General features: G+C 40.0%; 1 protein-coding gene across 1 annotated transcript in view; it reads left to right on the forward strand.

The window, feature by feature from the left end:
- LOC131982666 (acid-sensing ion channel 2-like) overlaps nt 1-24,831 on the forward strand; it is a 129,091-nt gene that overhangs the window by 94,117 nt on the left and 10,143 nt on the right. Inside the window, exons 2-5 of the mRNA XM_059347209.1 lie at nt 148-298; nt 14,742-14,869; nt 20,140-20,290; nt 20,597-20,653. Of these exons, the coding sequence (XP_059203192.1) occupies nt 148-298; nt 14,742-14,869; nt 20,140-20,290; nt 20,597-20,653 (487 nt within the window). The remainder of the gene's footprint in view (nt 1-147; nt 299-14,741; nt 14,870-20,139; nt 20,291-20,596; nt 20,654-24,831) is intronic.

Below are 24,831 nucleotides of genomic sequence, written 5' to 3' on the forward strand. Positions count from 1 at the left end.
TTTCTAAATCGATGCACTTGGCAAAGCTGCATGGTAGTAAATTGGCTTAGTCGCTGTACAATTAGCAAGTACTGGGAAGGTATTTGTGCAGTATGTCTCAATGATTCATCACTCACCAGTCCTCTCCCTCTCTGTGTCTCCTCTCAGGTGTTCACCAGGTATGGGAAGTGCTACATGTTCAACGCTGCAGAGGAGGGGAAGACGCTCCGCACCACCATGAAGGGAGGGACGGGGAACGGCCTGGAGATCATGCTGGACATCCAGCAGGACGAGTACCTACCCGTGTGGGGGGACACAGGTAGGAATGTCCACCTTACTGACCTGTCCTGCTGGCAGTAAACAGATTAGAGTAAAGGGGAGACACTACAGGTGAATGATTTGTTTGTTTTAACTTGTAGATATCACCATGAAACTTCCCCAGTTTGTTATTCAGGTTAAGACAATATTTTTTGCATTACAAGTTTTCTGAAATTGTGTGTTTAGCTATGCAAATAAGGCATTGACCTATTAAATATGTGTTCATTTGCAGGACATAAATCTGAATGTTGGATAAAGCAAATTTCAAATTAGGGCGCCCTGGGATCTTTATCATATAATAAATCAGAAAACACTCCAAAAATTTAAAAAAAAAATGTGATTATGTTTTAATAAACAAACTGTTGTATAATCCAGATTATGAATGATATAAAGGCAATCCCCTCTGTAAAAACCTTCAAAATAAAGTTAGGAATAAAACTGGTCAGTTTGGTGTTTGTACGTGGAGCTGAGGTTGAGATTTATGGCTCATGAGAAAAAAAAGCATTTGAGTAAACGGCCTTTAAATATATCAAACATTCTTAATGGAAATGACTATTTAAAACAAAATAGTGGATCTAATTCATAACAACAACAATATAGAACATGTTAAACACATAATATTGTGCAGGAGAGTGGGAGCTTTCTAAAGATGCCTTTCACATTCAAATGTTTGTTTTGGATGTTTTCTTTCCATTATTCTGAAAGAAGACATGTTATGGGAGAAAAATCGCCCAAAACCTCAAAAAAGACCAGTGCATGACAAAACAGTGTTTTTGCCTGTAGTGATAACCTTTTAAAACAAACCTTTTTTGCTATACTCAAGGATGAGTCAGTCCGGAGAAAATGTTTTTTGAATCTTATAGTCATTCAAATCAACTCCATTAAGTCATAATTTCCCATTCAAGTTATGAGATCACTGTTGCCAGGTGACTGACTATAAAAACAGCCTTGATTCGCCTCCAAAAATAGCTAATGACTGTGATTATTGTATAAAGAAAGACCAGAGTGGGCTGAAAAAGTAACTGAAACTTTCTTGATTTCTTGATTACCATATCTCCTTCGGCCTCTATACTTGTATATATGTATTTTCTCCCAGTGATGTTGTTCCACCACCAATAATGTGTTGTTGCATGGAGCGACTTTTACCTCTGATCTTGTTGTTGTTGGATTATATCTGGTTTGTTGAGTGGTCCCACACAGAGCTGGCACTTTAGAGATAACCTCATATCAGAGTCAGTCCTTCCTGTGTTGAACATTTGCTTACCTCCAGGCGAGCATAATGTTTATACTCCACTGAACCTGCGTTTGTCATTCTCACTAACACTGTGTTGTTATAAACTAGATTTGAATGCTCACTTATCATGACATTTTTGCTGCAGCATCTTATGTACTATGTGGTCTCCTTCTTTCTCTTTCCCCCCTGTTTTTAGTCTTTTGGCATGAAATGGAAATACATCCAAACTGAATAAAAAATCATAAATAGACATAATTTCCTCAAAGTGAATAAAGTATTTAAAACTCCCCCAATTGTGTCCCACTCAGAGCCTTTGGGCCACAAGAAATCTTTCATCCACTTTATTTAATTTAGCCATAATTAACACAGAAATGATTCCGTGTCCTCCCGATGAAATCACTTCAGGGACACTTTCAAACCTAGAAACTCTCATTAAATTTTAAAATCAAATAAAGCTGCAGTAATGTTTAAAGATGTGGGAGATGATATGTATCAACTTTTCTATCAAATTGCCCATAACCAGCCACAGAAATCTTCTTGATTATGATGCATATAAATCAGGTGAAATCATATTGTTCTTATTTGTATTTCAAAGTGTTCTTTCACTCAAGGTGCCTAATACTCAAGGATATCCCCGAACAATCACTAAGAGTGATTTTTAGGGCCCTGGCACATTTTTTAGTCCATCTTAAGCACTTCTTGCTTCTTGCTACACTGATGATCTTAAGTATATTCAGCTGCTTTACTCACTCAGACTGAGGCTGCATTCACATCAAATCAGACGCTGTAGCAAAAAAATGTCAGTGTTCCTAATAATTTGCATGGGAGTGTGATTAGGCTGCGGTGATTGGGAATGTAGGGGGGAGCGCAGCTGCCTGCAGCAAAAAAGTTGGAGAAACTCCACCACATATCACCTTACAGTGGCCAATCACGCAACCAGTGATATGTTATGTTGTCTGTTGATGAGAAACCCCCTTATTTTCAATATACGTAGGAAAGCCATCCCCTCTGGGTGTCTAGTTTGTGGTTGTAAAGTTTCATGGGCCTGTGATTATCCAAGAGGTCACAGCAGCTCGTTTTATACAATGAGGTCAAGTTTAAAAAATGCTCTCACCACAATGAAATGGCTATAATGGGGACTAACATTATCACACACGCAAAAATTGTGCTCATTGAATCACCAAGCGTCAGTTTTCCAGTGATATCTAATTAATGCAATTCCAAGACAATAGGCAAAATAGCACATTTTTTATTGCATGTACAAAAAAACCTGAGCCCCAAGCCAATCCCTGAATATGCCCCTGATGCAACAAGTTCTCCCACATAAATGGCAGAAAAGGTTGTGTGTCAGTACAAATACAAATACAAATTATGACACATATGTACGTATCGCGGCTCGCGGTACAATGGTGTGTTCTAAAAATAGAACATTTGTCCGGTCCACTGTTTAAAAAAAGGCTGCAGTACCTGTGGATTTATGTTGTAAAACCACAAACATAGGTTTAGGGGAAAAAAAATTCCTGGTAAGGTGTTATAAAAGACAGTTTAAACAGTAAATTAATGTACGTAAATGCCAGAAGTGAAGTAGTTACAAGGGTCACGTGACTGCCATAAGTTACGTTAAAAAAAAGTATACGTTTAAAAAAACGTTTAAAAACATGATTCACATAACTTACGTAAAGAACGTAACTTAAGTTAGAAATGGTTTTCTTTTGTTTTCACACGGGATGCGAACCCCGCTCTCCTGGGTGTAAGTCTGGCGTTTGTTTGACCCATCCACCACCCCAGTGAATATGGAAGACTGCCCTTTTAAACTTTGCCTGATTGTCAATCACTACTACATCAGCAAGATGGTGGTGGACGCATCATAGCGGACGGTGAAATACAGAGACATAGTTCGTGTGTCGCTGCCTGTACACACGTCCTATATTCACGTTTTTGACGGAAGGACTATTTTTTTCTTGACCTGAAGCAAGTACTTTTGTTGCTTTAACATAACCAAACTGTGACCACCATGCCACCACAACGTGGCGAAAAATCTGTTTCGGAATGAACATGACTTGATCTCCTGCCACATGTTGAGGCACTAATTTCAAAACCACTCCTGTGGATCATATTTGAGGGTAGGAACAAACATCACATATGATCTATGGAGGACTTGTTGTAATGGAGACACAAATGGGCAATGGGCCCACACTGCTGCACAACCACGCACTATTCCCCGCAACGCCTGATTTGATGTGAATGCAAACTAAGACTTAAAACAAAGTGCATTGTCAGACGCTGCACTTTCAGCTCTGACCACCTCTGATTATATTTTCCCCAGAGCACATGGACTTGTCAGTGATCAGGATGCATATTCAAAACCCTTTCAAGTAGAACATTGGAGCCTCTTTGATAATCTTCATTACAAAGCAGCTTTACATTATCCTCCATACTGATGTGCGTATTAGAGATCTTGTTAGTGGCTCGGACCGAGTGTTTTAGGAGGCTTGCTGCCTGAGTGACTCCACACTGAAGCTCATTGACTGGCCGGATCACGTCTGAACCAGTGGAAGGGCAGACGGGGGAGTTCCCAGAGCAGCTAGCCAAGCTACGAGCCACCCAGCAGATAGACATTATTTACTCTAGGCTCGACTTAAAGAAGATCCATCATCAAAAAGCCTTCCTATCAATCTCTCTCATGTTGTTCTATGGACAGCAGGTCCCTCAGCTCCTGTCCTGAGCTCATCTTGGTTTTAATTCTGTTTGAACAGACTGTACTTCAGCCACCACCCTGACAGCGAGTGGAGCTTCGTCTCCCAGCAGGCTGCAGTTTCCAGTGCCCTTGTTTATCCCTGTGTGGTTTAATTAGCCCAGATGAGCTGAGTCAGCCTCAGCAGGGAGCGCAGCGTCTCCTAGACTGAGCCAGGTCCCTGCGCTGTGCAGACATGATGGGCACACACTGCCCACACTCCATCCCCATTTTCCTCCCACCAATTACTCTTTTTTTTCTATTCAATTCACACACCTTCTCCCCTCCTGTGGCTTTTTTTATTGTCCATCATCCGGAGACCAGTAGTAGGTCTCTGGGGTTATGTGAGCACACTGCTCCGTCCAGGGAGCTGCAGGGCAGCCATGATTTTCACTTCATCATGACGGACAAATAAATAAAAAAACTTGTTTCATGGTGTGAAAAATGACCAAGACGGATTTAAGTTTGAGTGGTGGGAGAAAAACAGATGGCCTGTTGCCTGGATACCAGACTTTTTTTCCATCACTGTTTTGCTGAACTGCTTAGTGATGGATATAATAAATGGATTGGACATGTCTGTCTGTTATTTTCATCCGTACTGTGGATGTCTACAAAATATTTTGTCAAGTACAGCTTAAATAATTTCACAAAGGGCACCAGGAAATCAATGTAAGTGATCAGGACTCTGAATCAGACTATTTTTCTTCAGTTTTTCACCATATAGATGCCAGGAGAGATAGAGACAGTGGTGGAAGCAGTAGTCAGATCGCTTACTGAAGTAATAGTAATATACCACACTGAGGAAAGACTCCACTACAAGTAAAGTCCTGCATTCAAAACCTACCTACATGAAAGAACAAAAGTATCAGCATCAAAATGTACTTAAAGTATCAGAAGCAAAAGTACTCGTTATGCCAACAAGATCTCCAACCTAAGATTTATCCTTTAATTGATTTATCCTTTAAATGACAGAATAGACCGTTTAACACCACCCATAACGACACATATGAGCGTCTGTCAAAAGCGGCTTGCAGTACAGCGTATCGTTCTAAAAATAGCACACGTCATTATACATAGACGTACGGTTGGTGGTGGGAAAAAAAGCTGCAGTTTCTGTGAATTTATGCTACAAAAACACTGACCTACATTTAGGGCAAAAAAAAAATCCTGGTAAGGCGTTATAAAAAACAGTTTAAAAAGTAAATAAATGTAGGTAAATACCGTAAGTAGTTAGTTACTATAGTAGAGTGACTACCAGAAGTTACGTAAATAACGTAAGTTAAAAATCTTTTACTTTTGTTTGCACATTGGACATGAACCTCGTTCTCCTGGGGTTCTCCATCCACTCCATCTGCCATTTAAACTGCAGCATCAATCATTTTGACTACATCAAGAAGACGGAGGCGGAGGACAGTCAAAGATATATTGACCTTTTTAGGGGAGACCAGTGTGGTTATGCAAAAAGATCCCACTCAGATTGTTTTATATATTGTTATATATATTCCAAATATGTTGTTAGTTAATATTATTGATGCAAATATCAAAGCAGCATTTTACTGTCATCAAGGTCAGGCTCATTTTAACTACTTAATATACTGTTATGCGGTTTAATATATAATGTATATTATATATATATATAATGTTAAATCTCAACCTCAAAAGTAACATAAGCTGTCAGCTAAATGTAGTGGAGTAAAAAGTACAATATCTCCCTCTTTAATGTAGTGGAGTAGATGTATAAAGTTACATAAAATAGAGATACTCAAGTTAAGTACCTCAAAATTGTATTTAGTTACATTCAACCACTGGTTAGAGAAGAGCTAGAAGGTTCCACAGTTGTGTTAAACAAGCTTCTTGTTTTGTAATTGCCATTTTCAGAAATGCCTAGAATAGTAACTTCAAATAAATTAGAAATACCTCCGTCTACATGCAGCTATATTAGGGAAAATGTAATTTTGTAGCATCTGTGAACTTGAGCATGCAGACGTCAAAAACTTCTTGAGGGAGTCTAAATCATTAGTTCCAACTCCTGCTACATATTGACCTTCTCTGCAAAGTCATCTGAAGTTGCGGCGTCGGGCAGGCCTTTCTTCCATATCAGATTCGTCAAGCAGTCTTGATCAAAGTTGTCTGTTTACATACTCGGCACCCACCACGTTTCCCTTCAGCAGAAGAGCTACAAAATGTTTGCAGTGCGGAGAAAAGCCCTTCAAACATATCACAGCCTGTGAAACTGTTATGACACTCAGCTTCCAGTTTTCTCATATCAGAGACTAACATCTTTAAAAAATCATTCACATCACAGAGTTCAGTTTTTGGCGCTCATGTACAGAAAATGTGACATTTCTGAGTTCCCAAGCAACCATTGACATTGTGCTCACCCACTATTTCTAATTTTAAAAACAACATCATGGCTGGAGCAGAGGGCGATAGATATGCAATGTTATTGATTTCTGTTTTATCTCATCTCTTAGAGGAGAAATAGGAAAGAAGCATCAACTCCTTACGTCTCCTTTTTGTTCACTTTGCTTTGTATCTCTCAGCTTTCTGTCTCCTTCTGTTTTATGTTTTCCGCCAATGTACCATCCATCATATCAGATCTTGGCTCCCATTTTGTCTCAAACAGGCGAGTAAAGCACGACAAGCATTTGAGTGCAGTGCTAAAATCCTGCCGTGCCTCTGCACTCTCTGCGTCTGCTGTTATTAAATCAAAGCGATGGTGAAAAAGGCACTCTGAAAGGGGCAGAGTGATGTTTGTGCAACAACAGGCTAAACCAAGTGCAAAGTTGAAGTGGAAAGTCCTTGATCCTTTTATCTTTTCTACATGTGTCACTTCACTCTGAGCTGTTAGGTCAGTGTGTTGCTCGTATATCCTGTGTGGGTATGTGTGTCATCCTATTGCTTTTCCTTCTTTGACACCTTATGCTGCTCTTCTTTCAGTTCATCCCACAGTTTCTTCTATTGCTGAGGACAAATGGCAGAAGGAGGTTACTGTTTAATTTCTAAGCAGTATTCTGACATCTTTAATTAAAGCTGGTGCTGGTGAACTTTATCTGATAAAAGCTGTCCCTGTAGTGCTCATTTGCTTCTGTTTTCTTTCACTGTAAAAATTGCTCTTTCTCTCTGACTGCACAAAGTAAATTTGCAGCCAACGGCAAAATTAGAATAACAAGGTTTTGTGCAAACAGGGCAAATACAACATCTTAGCTCGACATGATGTGACAGTGCCCTGTTGCAGCCTGAGTTAAACCCAGATTGGTTTGTATTTTTAGACAAAAATGTGTCTAATAAAGGCTTGAAGACAATATCCGAAGTTTAAAGTAGGTTGATCTATTTAAAAAAAAGCAGAGTATTGAGGGAATGATTAAACAGTAGGGCATCAATGCGGATGAGAAGATCTGAAAGTTCTCAGAAAACATTGAACATTTGGATTAAACTGGGAAACCCATGGGCTGATAATATGCTTAAAAAATCTAAAATATGGTGTAAAATGGACCTGGTGGTGGTAAAGCTCTCTGCAACAACCAGGAAGAATCACCACTGCCTCGACCCTCTCATGTTCTGCAACAGAGAATCACTTGAAATGCTGAAGGAGAACGGAGGTGAAATCAGAACACCACCTGAATGTATTCACTGTCATTCAAAGCAGCAAGATCTGGTTGGTGATTGCAGCAACTGCAGATAGCATCGTAATTTCGATGAGTTTAGTCGTACTTTGTCAAGTCAAATGAGTATGATCGTGCTAATGAAATACATAGAAACTACAAATCTATGAAGCTATCTTGGATGCAGCTGAAGCTCGTGGTCAGAAATAACAACCATTGTTATCCCTGATCCTTTTGATCATCTTTTGATACGCAGAGCTGAACTGAACGGGGCACAAACAAACACAGCGAGCCCTGTTTGCTTTCTGATCTCTAACACACACACACACACACACCTATTGTTCCTTCAAATAGTCAGATACAGTGTGAGAGTATATATCTAATTTTCACTCTCAGGAGGAGAGCATAGTCTTATTACAGCTACACTCGCTCTATCTGCAGGATTATCAGTGTTCTGTATGTTTGTCTCCTCCCTGATTGCTCTGCACACTGAACACGTTTGCATAAGCATCTGATTCAAGAGTAATAAGCCAGCGCTATGCATGAAATTTAGACAGGAATTAGTTCTGGAACAAGTTGATGATAATAGTCGATAAATAGATACAAGGCATATTTGACAGCTCGAGCTTCTCAGTTGCTACTTTTTTTGAAGTTTGGACTTATTTTCAGAAAAAGACCTTTGAAGTTGTCGCCTCGGGCTTTAGGAAAGTGTGCTGGGTAGTTTTGGCTATTTTCCGAGATTTATGGACCAAAGGATTAATCAATAATGTTAGTAATGATGATGTTTTTTAGTTGCAACCCTATTTCACACATTTCTTTTAAATTTCCAGCACCTCATGTGTTAGACGTGACAAAAACAGACCCACAAAAACCTACTAATGCATTATGCCCAATCCACAACAGATCAGTCAGACCCAAGGATTATTAGACCCAGTTCAAAATGTGGGTGATCCAAACAGAGAAACAACACCGACACTGGCAGAAGCAGCATGATTCAACATGAAATATTGAGCAGCTATGGCAGGAAGGAGTAGCAGCACATCCTAAAGGGTCAGTGTGCTCAGACTGAAGTGCTTGTCGGAAACCTTTCATGCATCAGAGTTGTAGGTAATGTGTCCTACATACAACAACAACAAACCAACAAACATCATTTAAACTTGTCTCTCAAGCTCTCTCCAAATTTAAAGCTAAAGTGTAGGACTTTTCCATATAAATGAATTTGTTTACATTCAAGCCGTTGCCAAATGAGTTCACACAGTGCTGATTGAACCTGTTAGTGCCGGGGGAAAGCTCTCTGTATTTCTCAGTTTGCCAGAGTTGTGTTGTTTGAGGTGACTTTCCTGTGCTGGTGCACCAGTTACGGCTTATTTTTTTAACTCAGAATGATGAGTTTATTAACCCCAGAACACAACACGAGCTGGACACAAATTGCTGAATGGAGAGACCATAATAATGGAATAATAAAAAAAGTATTGAAATTACTATAGCTGCCTTTCGAGTGTGGTTGTGCAGAATAGTTCACAAGTGACCAACGTGACTTCCAACATGGATGGATGACATTTTATACAAACTAGTTTGTGTTCAGAATTACCTTCACCTTAAGAATAGTTCAAAAATAACCTTAAAAACAGAGCCCACATTTGTCACAGATAAGCAGTCTGTTCTCCTGTGACCTGTTCTGTGCCTCAGCTGTGTTTGGTATTTTGCTGGCTCTTCTACAACTATGTTATGCCATGTTGTTCTGAGTACACGTAACATGTCCATGACATTTTCAAAATCCATTTACAAATTATTTAAAGGTCGATTTTCACATCATCATTGTGGATGTTTGTTCTTCTTCAATGTCTCTTGTATGCATGGAAACAGAAAAGCTTTTCAAATTCAGCAGATATTCACTGAGAAAAGGCTTCAGACTGTTCTCAGTATTTCACAATTTCCCTCAAAGATCTGACATTAAGTCCAATTAGTATACAGTCCAATATATATCCATCCAACATATTAGCATCTGGATGTTTTATGTTGCAGCAAGCACATTAGTTGACGCATGTCTCCCACACAGAAGCTGTACAAATAGATTTTAAATAGATGACAGTGACATGTTAATTGAGACTGTCACCATATTAGTGCCTCTAATTGAGCAACAAAACAATGTTTACAACAATACACGTACACAAAATTGAGTTTCTGCCAGTAAACAGACAAGTTACATTGAAAAATGAAGTTGTTAATTTATCTTTTTTTGTAATTATCAACACATAACTTGATAAAAACCAGCAGTGAATCTATGCTACGATGCTGTTGCTATGGAGTCACAGCCTCCATTGTTCCACCATTATAATCACACTGCAGAGTCACACTGGGCGAGACATTCTTTTGTCACAATGAGCCACTAATGTATTTAGTGCCTGTATTTCCAAGTTGTGCAGACGTCACTGTGCAAGCCGCTCAGGGATGCATTTGCTCGTTTACACTGTTTAGTGTTTGTTGTAATTAAGGAATATGTCACCCAGTGCAACACCCAGGCTCTTTTATGTGTTTTTGATCGTTTGTTGTTGTTTTTTGACACCAGTGGCTAATTATGTAAAATGCTGTGGCTGCTAATGGAGCATTAGTCCAACAGCTATTATAAAGACGTATACTTTAATATCATGTGTTTTCCTTTAACATTCCACATTAACACTAACACCTAAATTATATGGCAGAATCTGAAATGGATTAAGTGGCACATACACTTGTACTGTATGTACTTCTGGGCTGTTTCTTCATTGTTTTGTTTAAGACCCTTAAAGCTGGGATATGCAGGTTTCTCCTACTGCTCCTGGCAGCTCTCCTGTCTCTGTCCTAATCTCCTCCAATCAGATAACAATATACACAAGGTTGATTCAGTAACCTGTATTAATTTTAACCATCCCATTGCTGATAGATAGTAGGAATCCTAAGAATGACCATCCAGTTTTCTTGCAAACTTGTGAGCCTAAAAAAGCCCTTTGAGATTATGGAAAAAAATTATTAGACCATTGTTTTCTTTAATTTGTTGTTCATTTAAATGCCTGGTACAACTAAAGGTACATTTCTTTGGACAAATATAATGATAACAACAAAAATAGCTCATAAGAGTTTAATTTAATTGAGCTGCTATCTAGACATTTTCCATGGTTTTGTTGATAATAACCAAAATCATTATCAAGAAAACCATGGGAAATGAATTCAATGAAGACAGCAAGAAGAAAACAAGGGTGGCCTAATATTTTTTTCCATGACTATATTTAGCTAACTACAAATATGTGTCTATCAGTAAAGCTTTTCAAATATGCAGACCTAATTTTGTCCAATTTATTTTGCTCTACCTGCTTCAGTCTGCATTGCTATAGTAGGACTAATTGTCTGGTTTATGACCCGAATTTATCCAGAAACTTTAGATTAGATGCCTGATTTGGCTCCAGAGGACTAGATAACATTTTATGGCCAAAAGTATTTTGACACCCACTGGATGAACTGGATCACCAACTTCAAATCAGACTTTAAAACTCAACACAAGTGACCTCATTTGTAGTCTTGTGACTGAATGGGGGTAAATTCCAACAGCCAGTTTTTAAAATTTGGTGGAAAGCCTGAAACCTGAGGAGAGGAGGCTGGTCTGCAAACCCCCCGGGGGGCAGACAATACTGCTGAGTAAATTTGGGCTGGGCTGGGGTCATTCATTTAGGTCATACAGAGTAGTTTTGGCTATAAACTTTATTTATGGGTATGAGAAGGAAAAGAGAGAGAGAAGAGTGAGATGTACCTGGACACAGAGAGTAGCAGAAGTAGCAAACAGGTTTGCAGGTCGCACGCTGAAGCCAGTTGGCGAAGAGTTATTTTAACTTTTCAGTTTTTGTAAGTTGCTTGGCATCAAATTAGAAAGCCTCACCATGAATCTGGCTGTATTTTCAGTGGGCATGACTGTCAGCGGCACTGTTGTGTTTGAGTGTGTGTGGGTGTGTGTCAGAGAGAGCCTAAAGTGTTATTGTCGGGCCATGGCCAAGGCTTCATCTGGCTGGGCCGGTTTAGGGATTGGACACTACAGGCCAGGTCCAGCTTAGGGCCAGGATATTTGGCCCCCTTTCTTACTGTTATATTTTCAACAATTACATTTGGGTGAATTGTCCCGGTGTACACTTACTTTTGCCCATAAACAGTACTCTGCCATGGAAAAATGTTGGGCTTTCCCTTTGTGTACAGTAAATGATGCCAATTCAATTAAGCTTTGTTTGTGCTAAATATACAGAGAGCTAATAGCTTCTTATTGGTAGCGCCAACACATTATAAAGGACAAGTCACAGAGCCGGACAGAGCAAGATGAGACGGAAAGGACATAAAACGTGTCAGCCACACATGAGTACAAGAACTTCATTACACAGGACATGACATTATATTTTACAGGACGGAACAGACAGTGTACAGGAAAGGACACGATGATTTAACTCCCCACACACACGTCTATCATCAGCGTGCATGCACTTGCTTCTCCATTTCTAAAATGAAAAAACAGACTCTGATTATGTCTCTCAAACAGCCAATATTTCTTTCTCACATCATATACAAATCCACACACACCTACTGTACTCTTTCAGAACACGAACAGCCCCCCAAAAAGGCACGTTTCATCCTTTCTTCTATTCTTAAAGTGAATGCCTCCAAGCTGTATCAGTTACTGCAGATGTTTGATTGATGGGTGTGTCATTGTAAGGTAATGCTGCTTTGTGTGTGTGTGTGTGTGTGTGTGTGTGTGTGTGTGTGTGTGTGTGTGTATGAGGGGCATTTTATGCCAGCACACTATACTAAAACGCGTGTACAGCGCCTATGCGATGACATCAAACGTCTAACGTGCGCGTGTAAATTCCATTCACTTTCAATGGACAGACAGGCGTCACGCAGGCGTCACGCAGACGCTGTACACGCGTTGTTGCGCATACGCCTACGTGACGGCTGCGTGACGGGTGAACTACGCCTCAAATACGTGACATGAAGACCCGCGTGACTGTTAAGTACAATTCTACATAGGCGTACAGACACGCGTATTGCGAGTACACCAGATAACATGGGTGACGGGTGAAAAGTGCCACGAGCGAACATAGTGGACGCCTGTGTGTGTGTGTAACGCGTGTAAGCCTATAACAGTTCAGCTGTTACACAGAGTCTCAGCTTCATATGGTATTGTTTATAAGAAAGCACAACTTATAGATGAAGAGAAAGACTATCTCGTACGTACCAGATAAACTTAACGTTTTTCCGGCCAAAACCGGAGGCTTAATTAGCCTGTTTTAGGAGTGAAAGTCAGCAAAATGCAGCTTAAACAAAATGTTTTACCTCATTAGTTAACTACGAATGTCTGTAAAACATAATGGGACTGTGCATAAGTGCCGAATTGGGTTAAACAGTGTAGATATAAGGTCCGATGGAATCATATTGTGAACGGACTGCTGTCCACATGGCTACTGAATATTCATTAGATAGGTCCGCATGGCTACTTAATATTCAGGGGTGACAGCGATTACGGCTTCTGCAGGCAGGTAAACCTACCTAATTACAGCTGGTGCGTAATGAACTGTATGTCCGCGCGCTAAGCTGGGAACTGGCTGTGAGCGTTGCACTTTACTATTAGCCTACTATTTTTAAGTAGCTGAAATTATTTTAATTATCCCTTTCACCCTTGCTATCATTAAATATCAATTCGATATCATTAAATATCAATTCGATATCATTCAAACCTAGAGAGAGAGAGAGAGAGAGAGAGAGAGAGAGAGAGAGAGAGAGAGAGAGATTTCGTTAACAAGAAAATAAAAACTGGCCTGAAAATAATAGAAATATCCTGACAGCTCTGTGGGGGCTTGGAGTTCATCTGTAAGTTGTGCTTTCTTATAAACAATACCATATGAAGCTGAGACTGTGTAACAGCTGAACTGTTACACAGAGTAACACACTGTTAAGGTACACGCGTTACACACACACACAGGCGTCCACTACGTTCGCTGGTGGCACTTTTCACCCGTCACCCATGTCATCTGGTGTACTCGCAATACGCGTGTCTGTAAGCACGCCTATTAATCAGACTTTATGCTGGCACAGGCGACGCATTCTAGGCGTTTAAGTATAGTGTGCTGGCATAAAATACCCCTCATAGTGTGTGTGCCTGCGTGCGTACGTGCGTGCGTGTGTGTGTGTGTGTGTGTGTGTGTGTGTGTGTTGTCTGTGGATTTGTGAGGCTGGCCGTGCTGAAACGCTCCGATGTCTGTTGGTTGCAGAGCACCTCGAGGTGTCTGGCTGATCGTTTGGCAGGGGGAAAGCCTTGATTGAATGTCCAGCAGCTCACCACTGAAAGTGAGGACATGGAGAGAGAACATTATCGATTTCAGCAAAGACCGCTCTCTCTTTTCCCATAAATGTTATGGTTCTCTTCGTCCTTGCCAACGAGTGTATGTGTGTGTGTGTATTTGTGCATAAGGGTGCTCTGAATGGCGGGATAAAGGCCCTTTCATCTATGGAGTCAGCACCAAGCCTTCCTCTTCTTACTCCTGTTTGATGTGGAGACAAATGGGATGTCACGTCTCAGAGCTTGTGTTGTAATAAAGAATCTTAAAACCTTTTGGCTTTGAGTGGAAAGAGCCCAATACATTGGATGTTTCAAATGGGAAATTCCATTTTTGACTCTCTGCAGAAGCATCTGTTGAGTGTAAACAACTTTTTATTTCTCCTCTGTTCCCTGAGCAGTTTATCTGAACCAGTCAAAATGCCAAAGACATTTAAGTTTTTTTTTTCCTGTACATTTCTGCTTGTTTATTGACTGAATAAATCATATAACCAGTTCTTCCCATCTGTCTTCCACTTCCAGAGGATACAGCCTTCGAGGCAGGTGTGCGGGTGCAGATCCACAGCCAGGCGGAGCCCCCGTTTGTTCACGAGCTGGGCTTTGGCGTGGCCCCCGGCTTCCAGACTTTTGTAGCCACACAGGAGCAGAGGGTAGGTGTCACTGACTTCCACTTCTTCACAGTTAATAGCTTTTTTTTTTCTTTAATCATTTCACTTCTCTGTGCTGTTTTTCATTTCTAATTCTCATGTTCAGCGTATTGCTCAGAGATAAAAAAAACCCCTCTGTGATAAATTGCTTTCCCTAACAGGCAATATGTGAGCGTGTGCATGCATGTGTATGAGTGGCTGCATGTGTGTCCCCATCCCCTCTGGACCATGAATTGGCCCCTGTGGTCTCTTGTGGATTGTTGGCAGACAAATGATAACTTCCCCGTCTGTCGTGGCTTTGACCTTGTTGGAAGAGAGGTGCTTCACTCACTCAATCATACTGAAGCATTGTCCCGTCACACAAGGCCGACATTTAAGTCTGCAGGTCTCACAGACATATACAGCGGTTATTTAATGCAAATAGCCTTTTCTCTGCCACCACAAGCTCCTATTTCACAAGGTTGTTTTCCCCTTTTTCTCTTTTCCACCCTGTTGGACTTGAACAAGTTTCAGTGAAGGTGTTTCTACACTGCCAAGCTGAATGTCTCTATATTGTGACTCCCCTCAGTCGTGTCAGTTAGGAAACCATTTCACAAGGGTTATTAGTTCTGTCTCTCATTCTAACTGTTTGTCTCTCCCTTGCTTTCTCTTTTAGTGCTCCCAAGTTAAGCTCTTGAGAATGCATTGTCTGACTCAACCGTGGGAGCTGAATGGAATACCCTTTTCTTAGCAGACAGATCTCCTTTTAAAAAAAATAATTTCCTCTACAATTTTTAGAATAGCATCCCTCTTCTCTGCGGCACATCAAAGCATTTCGGTTCCTTTTGGCAACCAGGCACTTAAACCTGCAATAACTGGATATTTAGGCCACTAGGGGCAGCAGAGATTAGCTGTGAACATAACACTGACATATTAACACTTTCTTAATTAATTTTGCCAACAAACAGCCTATCTACTCATCTTCCAGATACAGAGTGACATTTACATTCATTTTGAATCAAATGTGAGTCAAATAATGTCTGTATTTTTAGCAACTATGTTCAACTAGTTGCTAACGTTGAGGTGCTAAGTAGGGAGTGTAAACTGGGTTGACTAAGATGAGCTTATTTACTAGCTGCCTACTGCAAAAACAGAACTGAAAGTGGTGAAAGTGAATTAAAACAGAAAAGTTGCCGGCTTTAAAATCAAAACAATGAGTTGAACTGAAGAGTCGATTCTTTGTGGGTTCATCACTATTGGAGACCTGTTTCACATACCGATAATCATGTAATCAATGAGTATTGATTACCCACTTAAAGCAGGATTTGTCCATTGCAGTTGTAAACACGACATCTAATGAGCCGGAGACTTTAGTGATCTGCATTCCAGCTCTCTAATGGGCTGAGTGTTTGTGTCCAGACAAGAGAATTTAACGGAGCTTCCGAGTCAGACGGCACAGATTACAGTGTCAGCCAGCAAATGTCACAAACACTAATAAAAAAGGAAAAGGAAATACAGGCTAGGCAGATACAGACACCGCCACTCACTTCTAGTGATGATTGAGAGAGATCTCTTCTGTATGAGTCTATGCAAAGCCTTACTGCAGTAACTACCCAAAGAGTAAAACAGAGAGAAACTGCTTTAACGGGTTTAACGTTTTTAAACTGGCCAGCCAAATGGGTCATAGGTAGGTAAGTGATATTTTTACATGTACTGATGATGTAATTTCTATGCTCAAAAATCATGACGATTTATTTGACCTTTGACCCCAAAAATGTAGTTACTGCACTCATTGCTGTAAAAGGTTCTGATACTAATGCACAAACAGAGAGCTAACTACAATGTTGTTGTATTTAAAAGTGTTTAACAACTCTATTCAGAGATTTGTGTATTTTAGACTTCATATTATAAGGTAATGTTATATTTTAGTCTTAGTCTAGATAATAATTTCCCTATCAAATTTGGAGTTGGATTTGGTAGTTACAGCATTTTTTATATCATTATTTATCTGCATTAAAGCAAAATTGAAATCTAAAATTTTGTTACAAGATACAACTGACATCAATGAGTTCATTTTTAGTTATAACTTAATTTTGACCAAAAGTGTTGTTTTTGCAGTTAGGCTTTGTGGGGCAGTATACATTGTTGCTACTTTACCTTTAAATACAATCCGCTTTCTCCAACATCTTAAGCACGAAATGAGGGGAAATCAGTTTGCTGTAGTCCAGGTGGTGTAGTAGAGACATTTCATTTCCCCTGCTAGATCCTGCTGGAGAAACTGATTTCTTGGCAATGAAAATGTGTTTCTGCAGTACGTGTGCATGGCAAAAACTTCAGGGACATATCCTTACACATGTCAAATGAAATAAATTAAAAATATTTCTATCCAAAGTTCGACTAAAAATTTAAACAAAATTAACATATTTCACTATTTTCATAATTCCTGCTTGTCTACCATCACTGATAGGGATTAACAGAGCTCAGTAACCTGGTTTCTGAAGTGCATACAAACATAATGAATGTCTAAAACTGCATAAAAACGATTTCCATTTCCATTTCCAGAACTTTTCTTTAGCAAAAATCATTTGAAAGCTCGTCTCGCCGCATCACAGCTCAGTGTGGTGCTGCGATACAGAGAGTCACCTCAGCGGTAGGCAGGAAGGAGACAGGGAGGAGATCTATCCAGTGATGTTTAGGCCTCCTGGGTAATGAGCCTCCAGGGTTTCTGTCTCTGCTCATCTGTCAGCCCAGTGCTGTGACTGGCAGGGGTGAAGGCAGTGCTTTCTCTGCCTGCCTGCTGTGTAAACACTGCCCCTCTCCACCAGCTAGCACAGTGGGGGGACGCAGCAGATTTAGCTCCTGCTAATTAATGCAGAACTGCACTTTGTACAAGAAGTCTGAGAAAATCCCTCCTGCTGGGGGATGTACCCACCTGCCTCGTCAAGCTTCTTCTTCTTCTGTGGAAACCTGGAGGGCACTTTCAAATACGTCCAAACACTACCCTGGTAACGATGATTGGGTGGAGTATCTGGGTCAGAAATTTGGGATGCAGCCTTGTGGAACTTGTTTGAAAAAAAATCCTAGTAATTAGTGGATCTTTGTAATGGATACCAATCAGTCTGCCTGTGAAAATGACTTTGACAAAGAGTTTAAATGAGCTCATTTTGGCTAATAATATTGGGCGTAGATCAAAGTAGCTCAATCAAACGAGCTAACGACACAAAGTACACAGCCTATAGTGGGGGTTTGAATGACTTTTTCATACACGCAGGCAGGCAATTTTAAATTTAAGCTCTCCAGACACAGAAATTGCCCTTCTGTGGGCTTTTGACTGGAGCTAAAAGGGCACAGTTTTCCCCTGGTTGAGAAAGCCATTCTTCTCCAGGATTTAAAAAAAAAGAAAAGTCTCCATTATACCATTTTTTTCTTGCTGCTTGATCCAAGCTCAGGGTCTTTGTATTTCATTTCAGCTGTGCAGAGGGCTTTTTTTTTATTTGTGTCTTGCTTCTCTGCATCGATTTGAGGTTGAGGTCTGGCTCAAACCAACGCTTTACAGTTTCCATTTCAGCTCACCCAACCAGCGCTAATGCAATGACCTTATTAAAACCAAACCCTGTTCTCAAATCTAACTTTCTTTTTTAACGTTGTCCCCTGCTGACCACCTTGTAAAGCCTAATTAAAGCATTGCCCCGGTACAACAGGGGAATGGAACATTGATTAATAACACCCCGAGTGGGGCACAGGCCTCCTCTCTTATTAGATTGAGCATAATCAGGTCAACAGGTCCCAACTCAGTGAAAAGTGATATTGAGCACCTTGGATTATCTGATTACAGAGGAATAATCAAATCTCTGATCAGTCACAGCTGACTCTAATTGGGCCAGAAGTGCAGATTAGCTGCAGTGTGAAGGTGACTTTAAAGGTTAGGGATTGCTGAGAAGCACCTTTCTTGAGTCCCTAATAAAATTAATAGCATCTGGATGTCGGTATTCTTTGCGTGCGCTTGCTGCCGGCTCCAGGGAGGGCATGTTTAATTATCACAGGAGACGTTGTAGTCGTGCCCAGAAATGGCCAGAGGCTCCCGGACGCTGAAATATTCAGCATGCTAGATTGCTGTTTGGATTGTGTTTGAATTTATTGTCCTAAGTGTTGGTAAAGTGATCTGAAGACCTAAAGCATTAAACTATCTGGAAGCACAGATACAACAAGGAAGGGCAGGGTTTCAAATTCTGTCATTACTAACAAGCAAACTGCAGCCAAATTTCACCTGGCAGGATGTTGTGTTTTGCCTCATCCAAAAAAATAGCTCTTTTGGCAGAGGAAGAGGCCTCCGCTGGGATGCATTGTGATGACAATGAAGGGAACTGGGGAACAGAGGGTGGTGGGTGATGGATCTCGAGTGCAAGGCGAGAGCACGCTGCCTGTGTTTGGGAGCAGATGGGCCTCCGCACTGCCTCGCCCGGTGTCCCTCGTTCTTCATCTGCTAGCCCAGTCCTCCGAGCCACAGGAGCAGGAGGAGAACATTTGGAGTTTTTGTGCTCCCATCGCCGGGTGTTGTTGGGTTTTTCTGAAAGAGTCTGGCTATCTGTTGAATTGTTTTCCGCACCGCTTGGTTTGTTGTGAGGCACTTGTGATTCTCTGTACTGGCTGGGTTTCAAGGACTAGGGAACGGAGAGCTGCTGCCGGGATCTGTCCACATTAGACATGGATTTGTGTGTGGGCAGAATATCCACAAGTCTTGAAAATTCTTAAAAAATATTGAGTTCTGTTAAAAAAGTATTGGTCTTTGCTTGCCGTTCACAGTAACAAAACTTCTAACTTTAGTTTGGTTGTGGTTGTGGGCTGTTGGGAGACATTTGTGCATTCTGCAGGCTGTTTAAATCTTTTTGGGGTTAAGTCAGCACCATCTAACTTACAGCAGCTACTGCCTGCCACAGCAGCCGGGATGTACAGAAAACCATAATCAATTTTAGCAAAACCTTGGAATAATTTAAAATTGATTAATTTTTAACTGGTTAATCCACCCATCAATTTTACTGCAGTTTATCTGAAGATCCTGTGAATTATAAATTATATCACAAGGACTTCTTGTTGTATACTGCCTAGCTTGGAGACACTGACAAAAATCTGATGTGAATGTTAATAAATTCATAAATATATATTGTGCCTACTGGTTTTGTGAAATTCTTTGACCTGTATGACCATGAAAAATGATTTTAAACTGCATGTTAATGTGTGAAAAACACTGCAGAAGTTCTCTTAACTAACTCCCACACCTCCTTTCTCACCTGTAGCTGACCTACCTGCCTCCCCCGTGGGGAGAGTGCGAGTCGAAGGCTCTGGAGTCAGGATTTTTCCAGGTCTACAGTGTAACAGCCTGCAGGATCGACTGTGAGACGCGCTACATTGTGGAGAACTGCAACTGCAGGATGGTGCACATGCCCGGTAAGCACCACTGCTGGAAGCCTTCAGCATGAAATATCGACACTTTTTAGGTAGTGGCACATTGATCATGCATTCATCAAGGTTGCAGGATTTTATGTGAGATTAAAGTGCATAGAGAGGCTTCATATAGATATGACAAGTCAATACTGGATTAGTTGTTGGCATTAAGAAACCCTGGGATCATGTGTCTGGCAGGAAAAAGATGCTGCGCCTCGAATATCGTTTCTCGATTTATCCTACTGTCGTATTTCAAGACCTTAATGTTCAAACACTGACTGAATTCCTCCTCATTCAAACTGTTCCTAGGTGATGCTTCTTACTGCACGCCTGAGCAGTACAAAGACTGCGCCGAGCCTGCCCTCGGTAAGTCAGCATACACACACACACACACACACACACACACACACAACGTGAACATGAGTCGGACGAAACACACATGCTGTCTTTTCTGGTTTACATATCATTATTTGCCTCGGCAAAGGATTAGGATTATCTTTTTATTTTTTTTCCTGTTGATACAGAGCTTTAATGCTAAACCTGCTTTAAAGATGAGCAAACACCGCAGAGAATTTTAAGCTTGAGACGGCTCGACTTAAGAGCAGCTTCAGTATATCATCGTGAATGCCAAAGCGCTGGAGAAAGAAACAAGTCTACTTTGGGAATGGGTGATAGCCAGCATCATTCTGCCTGTCCTCATTTAAAAAGGAAATTGCACAGTCAAGGAATAACTCAGCACGGAGACACTGTAGGCACACTAATTAGACCACAGCACTTTCCTGTATATGGTGGAAAGTTTCTGTGTCACTGCTTAACTTTGTGATTTATCAAGAGGACAGGATTCATCTCAATATTTCCTCTTGTGTGTGAAGAGCTCATCAAGTCTGTTAGCAACATCAGAGCAGACAGGGACTGCAGTGTTAGAGTTCAATTTAATGGATGGATGGTCAAATAGATAATGGGTCATATTTCCTGCACTGAGGTAAATTAAACAGCCACATAAGAGGATTTTGGCAGCCCTTCCTCCATTCCTTCAAATTCAAAACGTCAGTTTTATTGAGCGTTGGCTCATCGGGCTGTTTTAAGATATCGATTTGATTTCCTTTGTTTTGACTTCTTATGAAAATGCCTTAATGTCTCAGTTTGTTACTCCACCTTTTTGCCAAAGCCTCAAGGGAGAGTCATGAAATTCAGATGAGACGGTTTCTTTGTGATTTTATCTAAATACGATTTTTTTTCAGGGCATGTTTAAAAGATGAGGGTTTAAAGAAGTTCCACTCATCTTTTTCATGTGTTTGGTTATCGTGTTAAAGAAGAACTAGAGCCTATCCTGGCATGTACTGGGTGACACTAAAGGGTTGGTTCGCACAAATTACAACAACTCAAACAAGAATTTGCTTTGAAGAGCTTTCTCTTTAAGAAAACAGTCACTATGTGCTCTGTAGAATAGCTGACTTACAAGGACTGTATTTCAGATATAGGGTCAATGTGTCAGTGTGTCAAGCAGACTTAACCAGTTATTATTCAGTCCTGCTGGCAAACCCGCCATTTTTTTTCTACTGGAGGGCGTAGCAGCCTCTTAGGGCTTTTAGGACTATATTAATGATACTGATATTATATGAAACTAGAAGATCTAAGGAATCTATAGATCCCAAGCATGTCAGGATGTATATAGCAAATGGTATCAACCCGAAAATTGCTGCAACAACTTATGGGACATAGTTGAACATGGAAATGGACTTCAGAAAGCCACCATTAATGCTATGACCCTTGATACACCCTTACAAGTTTCAATAAATAAGTAATTCATTCATTAAGTCATTTTTTATTAGGCATTTTTGACCAGAACAACTTGACACACAGTGCTGATCTACATCGCAAATTATCTCTATAATTATTGTTCTACTTCACTTCTATGTGACATTTATTGTTGTCCTGCTATCTCTCTCTTAACATCCACTGCCTACCAATTCCCAAAAACAAGGACCCCAAATGGTAACTGGATATTATGGATTATGTAGTACCATAATGATTCTATTTTATGAGGCTTGACCATAGACTGTATAAAAGAAGCAGACATATGATGTGCTGGGGTGTTTTTTTGCGATAACGATATTCTAGATGATATTAAAAAATACTGAAAAAATATATAGAAAATCATTTTTTTGTCTGTATAAATAAATACAAATCATACAACAAAATAAAAATCAATCATAAATCTAAATGTAGTGTAAATTGCAAATATGAAGAGTTGCCAAATACAAAATAAATTACTCTTGACTCATCCACTTTGAGAGCTAAATGTGGGCAAAAACCTCACATAACATTTTTCACTAGATTTCCACTAGGACATGGAGACATGGACAGTGTTGTAAAATAGCTCTTGGGACATGTCCCACTGGAGAATTGTTTTCATAAAAGCCCAAATTTGGTGCCTCTCACACTTTCTAATGCCATTATTCCATCATATACACTGATCTTAATCATTGCCTATTTTAACCACTTCCTGGTTTGCCTTCATTCTCAGACACGGAGGCTGCCGTCTGGTTTTGATTGACTGACGGGTGACAGACACTCTGCTGAGCAGAGACACAACACAAAATAACTTTATATAATGAATAGTGTAGATATATACTTTCAGTAGCTTGAAATGTGACGTTAGCGCAGCACGAGACTCTGGCGGGCCGCTACAGTCTAGGTAATTAATGGAAACCCTTACACCACTACGCAAGAAGTAGGGAATGTTGCCAATATCATGATATGCCTTTTTTACACTTCAAAAAAATATACCGGTATAATCGTGAACGATACGATATGGCACACCCCGATGATGTGCCATCATTAATTGGTTTGTGAAGTAGTGTTTCGATGGCATTCTGGCTGTCAACATCTTGTTTTTTTCTGCCAGAAGTGACAGAAATGCGACCAGTAGTAAGCCTGGCTTGGTTAGCAAGGTTCAGCCGTAATATATTTGATATGAATTGGGATGCTAATACTGGTTAGGCTTAAAAAAAATGTACTAAGCTGATTTTAAACTAAACAGTGAGTCAGACATTTTTAGCCGATCAAAATGTTACATCTTATTTTCATGATCTGAGTGGGACAAAGCTCTAAGTCAGACCTAAAATCTATCCTCTCTCTATCCTGATTGACAGGTCGTGGTAGCATCTTGCCCTGTTGTGGGATAAGACGGCGATGGCTGGAGCCACAGGACTCACCCACTTTAGCTTATATTTTATATTTATTTTATTTACATACTTACTTATTTCTATTTCTATTTCTTACACAGCAGCAACTGTAACAAAAGCAATTTTCCCCCAGGGATCGATAAAGTTTTTCTGATTCTGATTTAATTTGGCTCATCAGAAACCTGTGGGTGATGTCACAGACACTATTTTTTTTTTTTTATACAATCTATGTTTATCGTTTGTTTTACTCTAAATGGGACCATATTTAACAAAATGAACATTATGCATTGAGACCATAAACTCACTAGGAAAATGTTTACTGAGATAATAAATCAAGTGAAAAGTAGGGTCATTTTCTCATAGACTTCTATAGAATCGGACGTCTTTTTGCAGCCAGTGGAGTCGCCCCCTGCTGGCCATTAGAAAGGACACAGGTTTAAGCCACTTCCACGTTAGCTTGTGTTCCTATTAGTTTCTAAAGCCTGAGAGAGTGAAGAAAACCTCAAATAAGACTTTCAGTGGTGTTATTATAAGTAACACATATTAACAGAGCCACAAGGCTGTGATCCCAGCTCTGTGTGACTCACGGCATGTAAACACAATGATTGCACAGCAATCTCCTCTTCAGTAATGAGGTGAGGCAAAATAATGTGAAAGGTCGCCTGTACGCAACAGATCTGTGTGTGCGTGTGTGCGTGCGTGCATGTTGCTCTGTATCAGTAAATAAATGGAAAGATTGTAACCACAAACACAGCAGGGGGAACATAATGATAAATTTATAACTTAATATTACATTGTTGTATACTGTTGTATGAGGTACTTATACACAGTCTGTTTGTTAAAAATGTTTAAATGTAGGCTATATTTTCACATCTTTACCCTGTTTAGGTCACCAGACTCCATTGATAAAACCAGTCATTTTATCTTGCAGGACACAGAGTTGTTGGTCGACTGCTGCCTCGATCAGTTAGTTTATTTGTATTTTTGTGTGACTTTGTTGTTTTAATGGGTACGTTCAGATTAACCAAAGTCGCACAATAACACACACAAACTAACTGTTTGTGTGTGTTAACATTGAGATGCATAGCATATCAAAAACTGTTCTATGTGATTTGATTTCAGTTTTTTCCAAACAAAATGGCAAAAAAAAATAAAAAGTAATAATACATAATAAATTATTTGCTCTTAGCAGCTGTTTTTTTTAAGCAGTTGATATTTTGGAAATTACTTTAAAATCTAGTTTAAATGTAATCTCAGAGTACTTGTTGAATTGTTCGTCAGGTCTGTTAAAATCAGTGGCTAATGGAGTCATATTAACTGTAATATAATACATTGACAACAAATAATAAGTAAGCA

The sequence above is a fragment of the Centropristis striata genome, chromosome 13 (genome assembly GCF_030273125.1).
Source record: "Centropristis striata isolate RG_2023a ecotype Rhode Island chromosome 13, C.striata_1.0, whole genome shotgun sequence".
NCBI lineage: Eukaryota > Metazoa > Chordata > Actinopteri > Perciformes > Serranidae > Centropristis > Centropristis striata.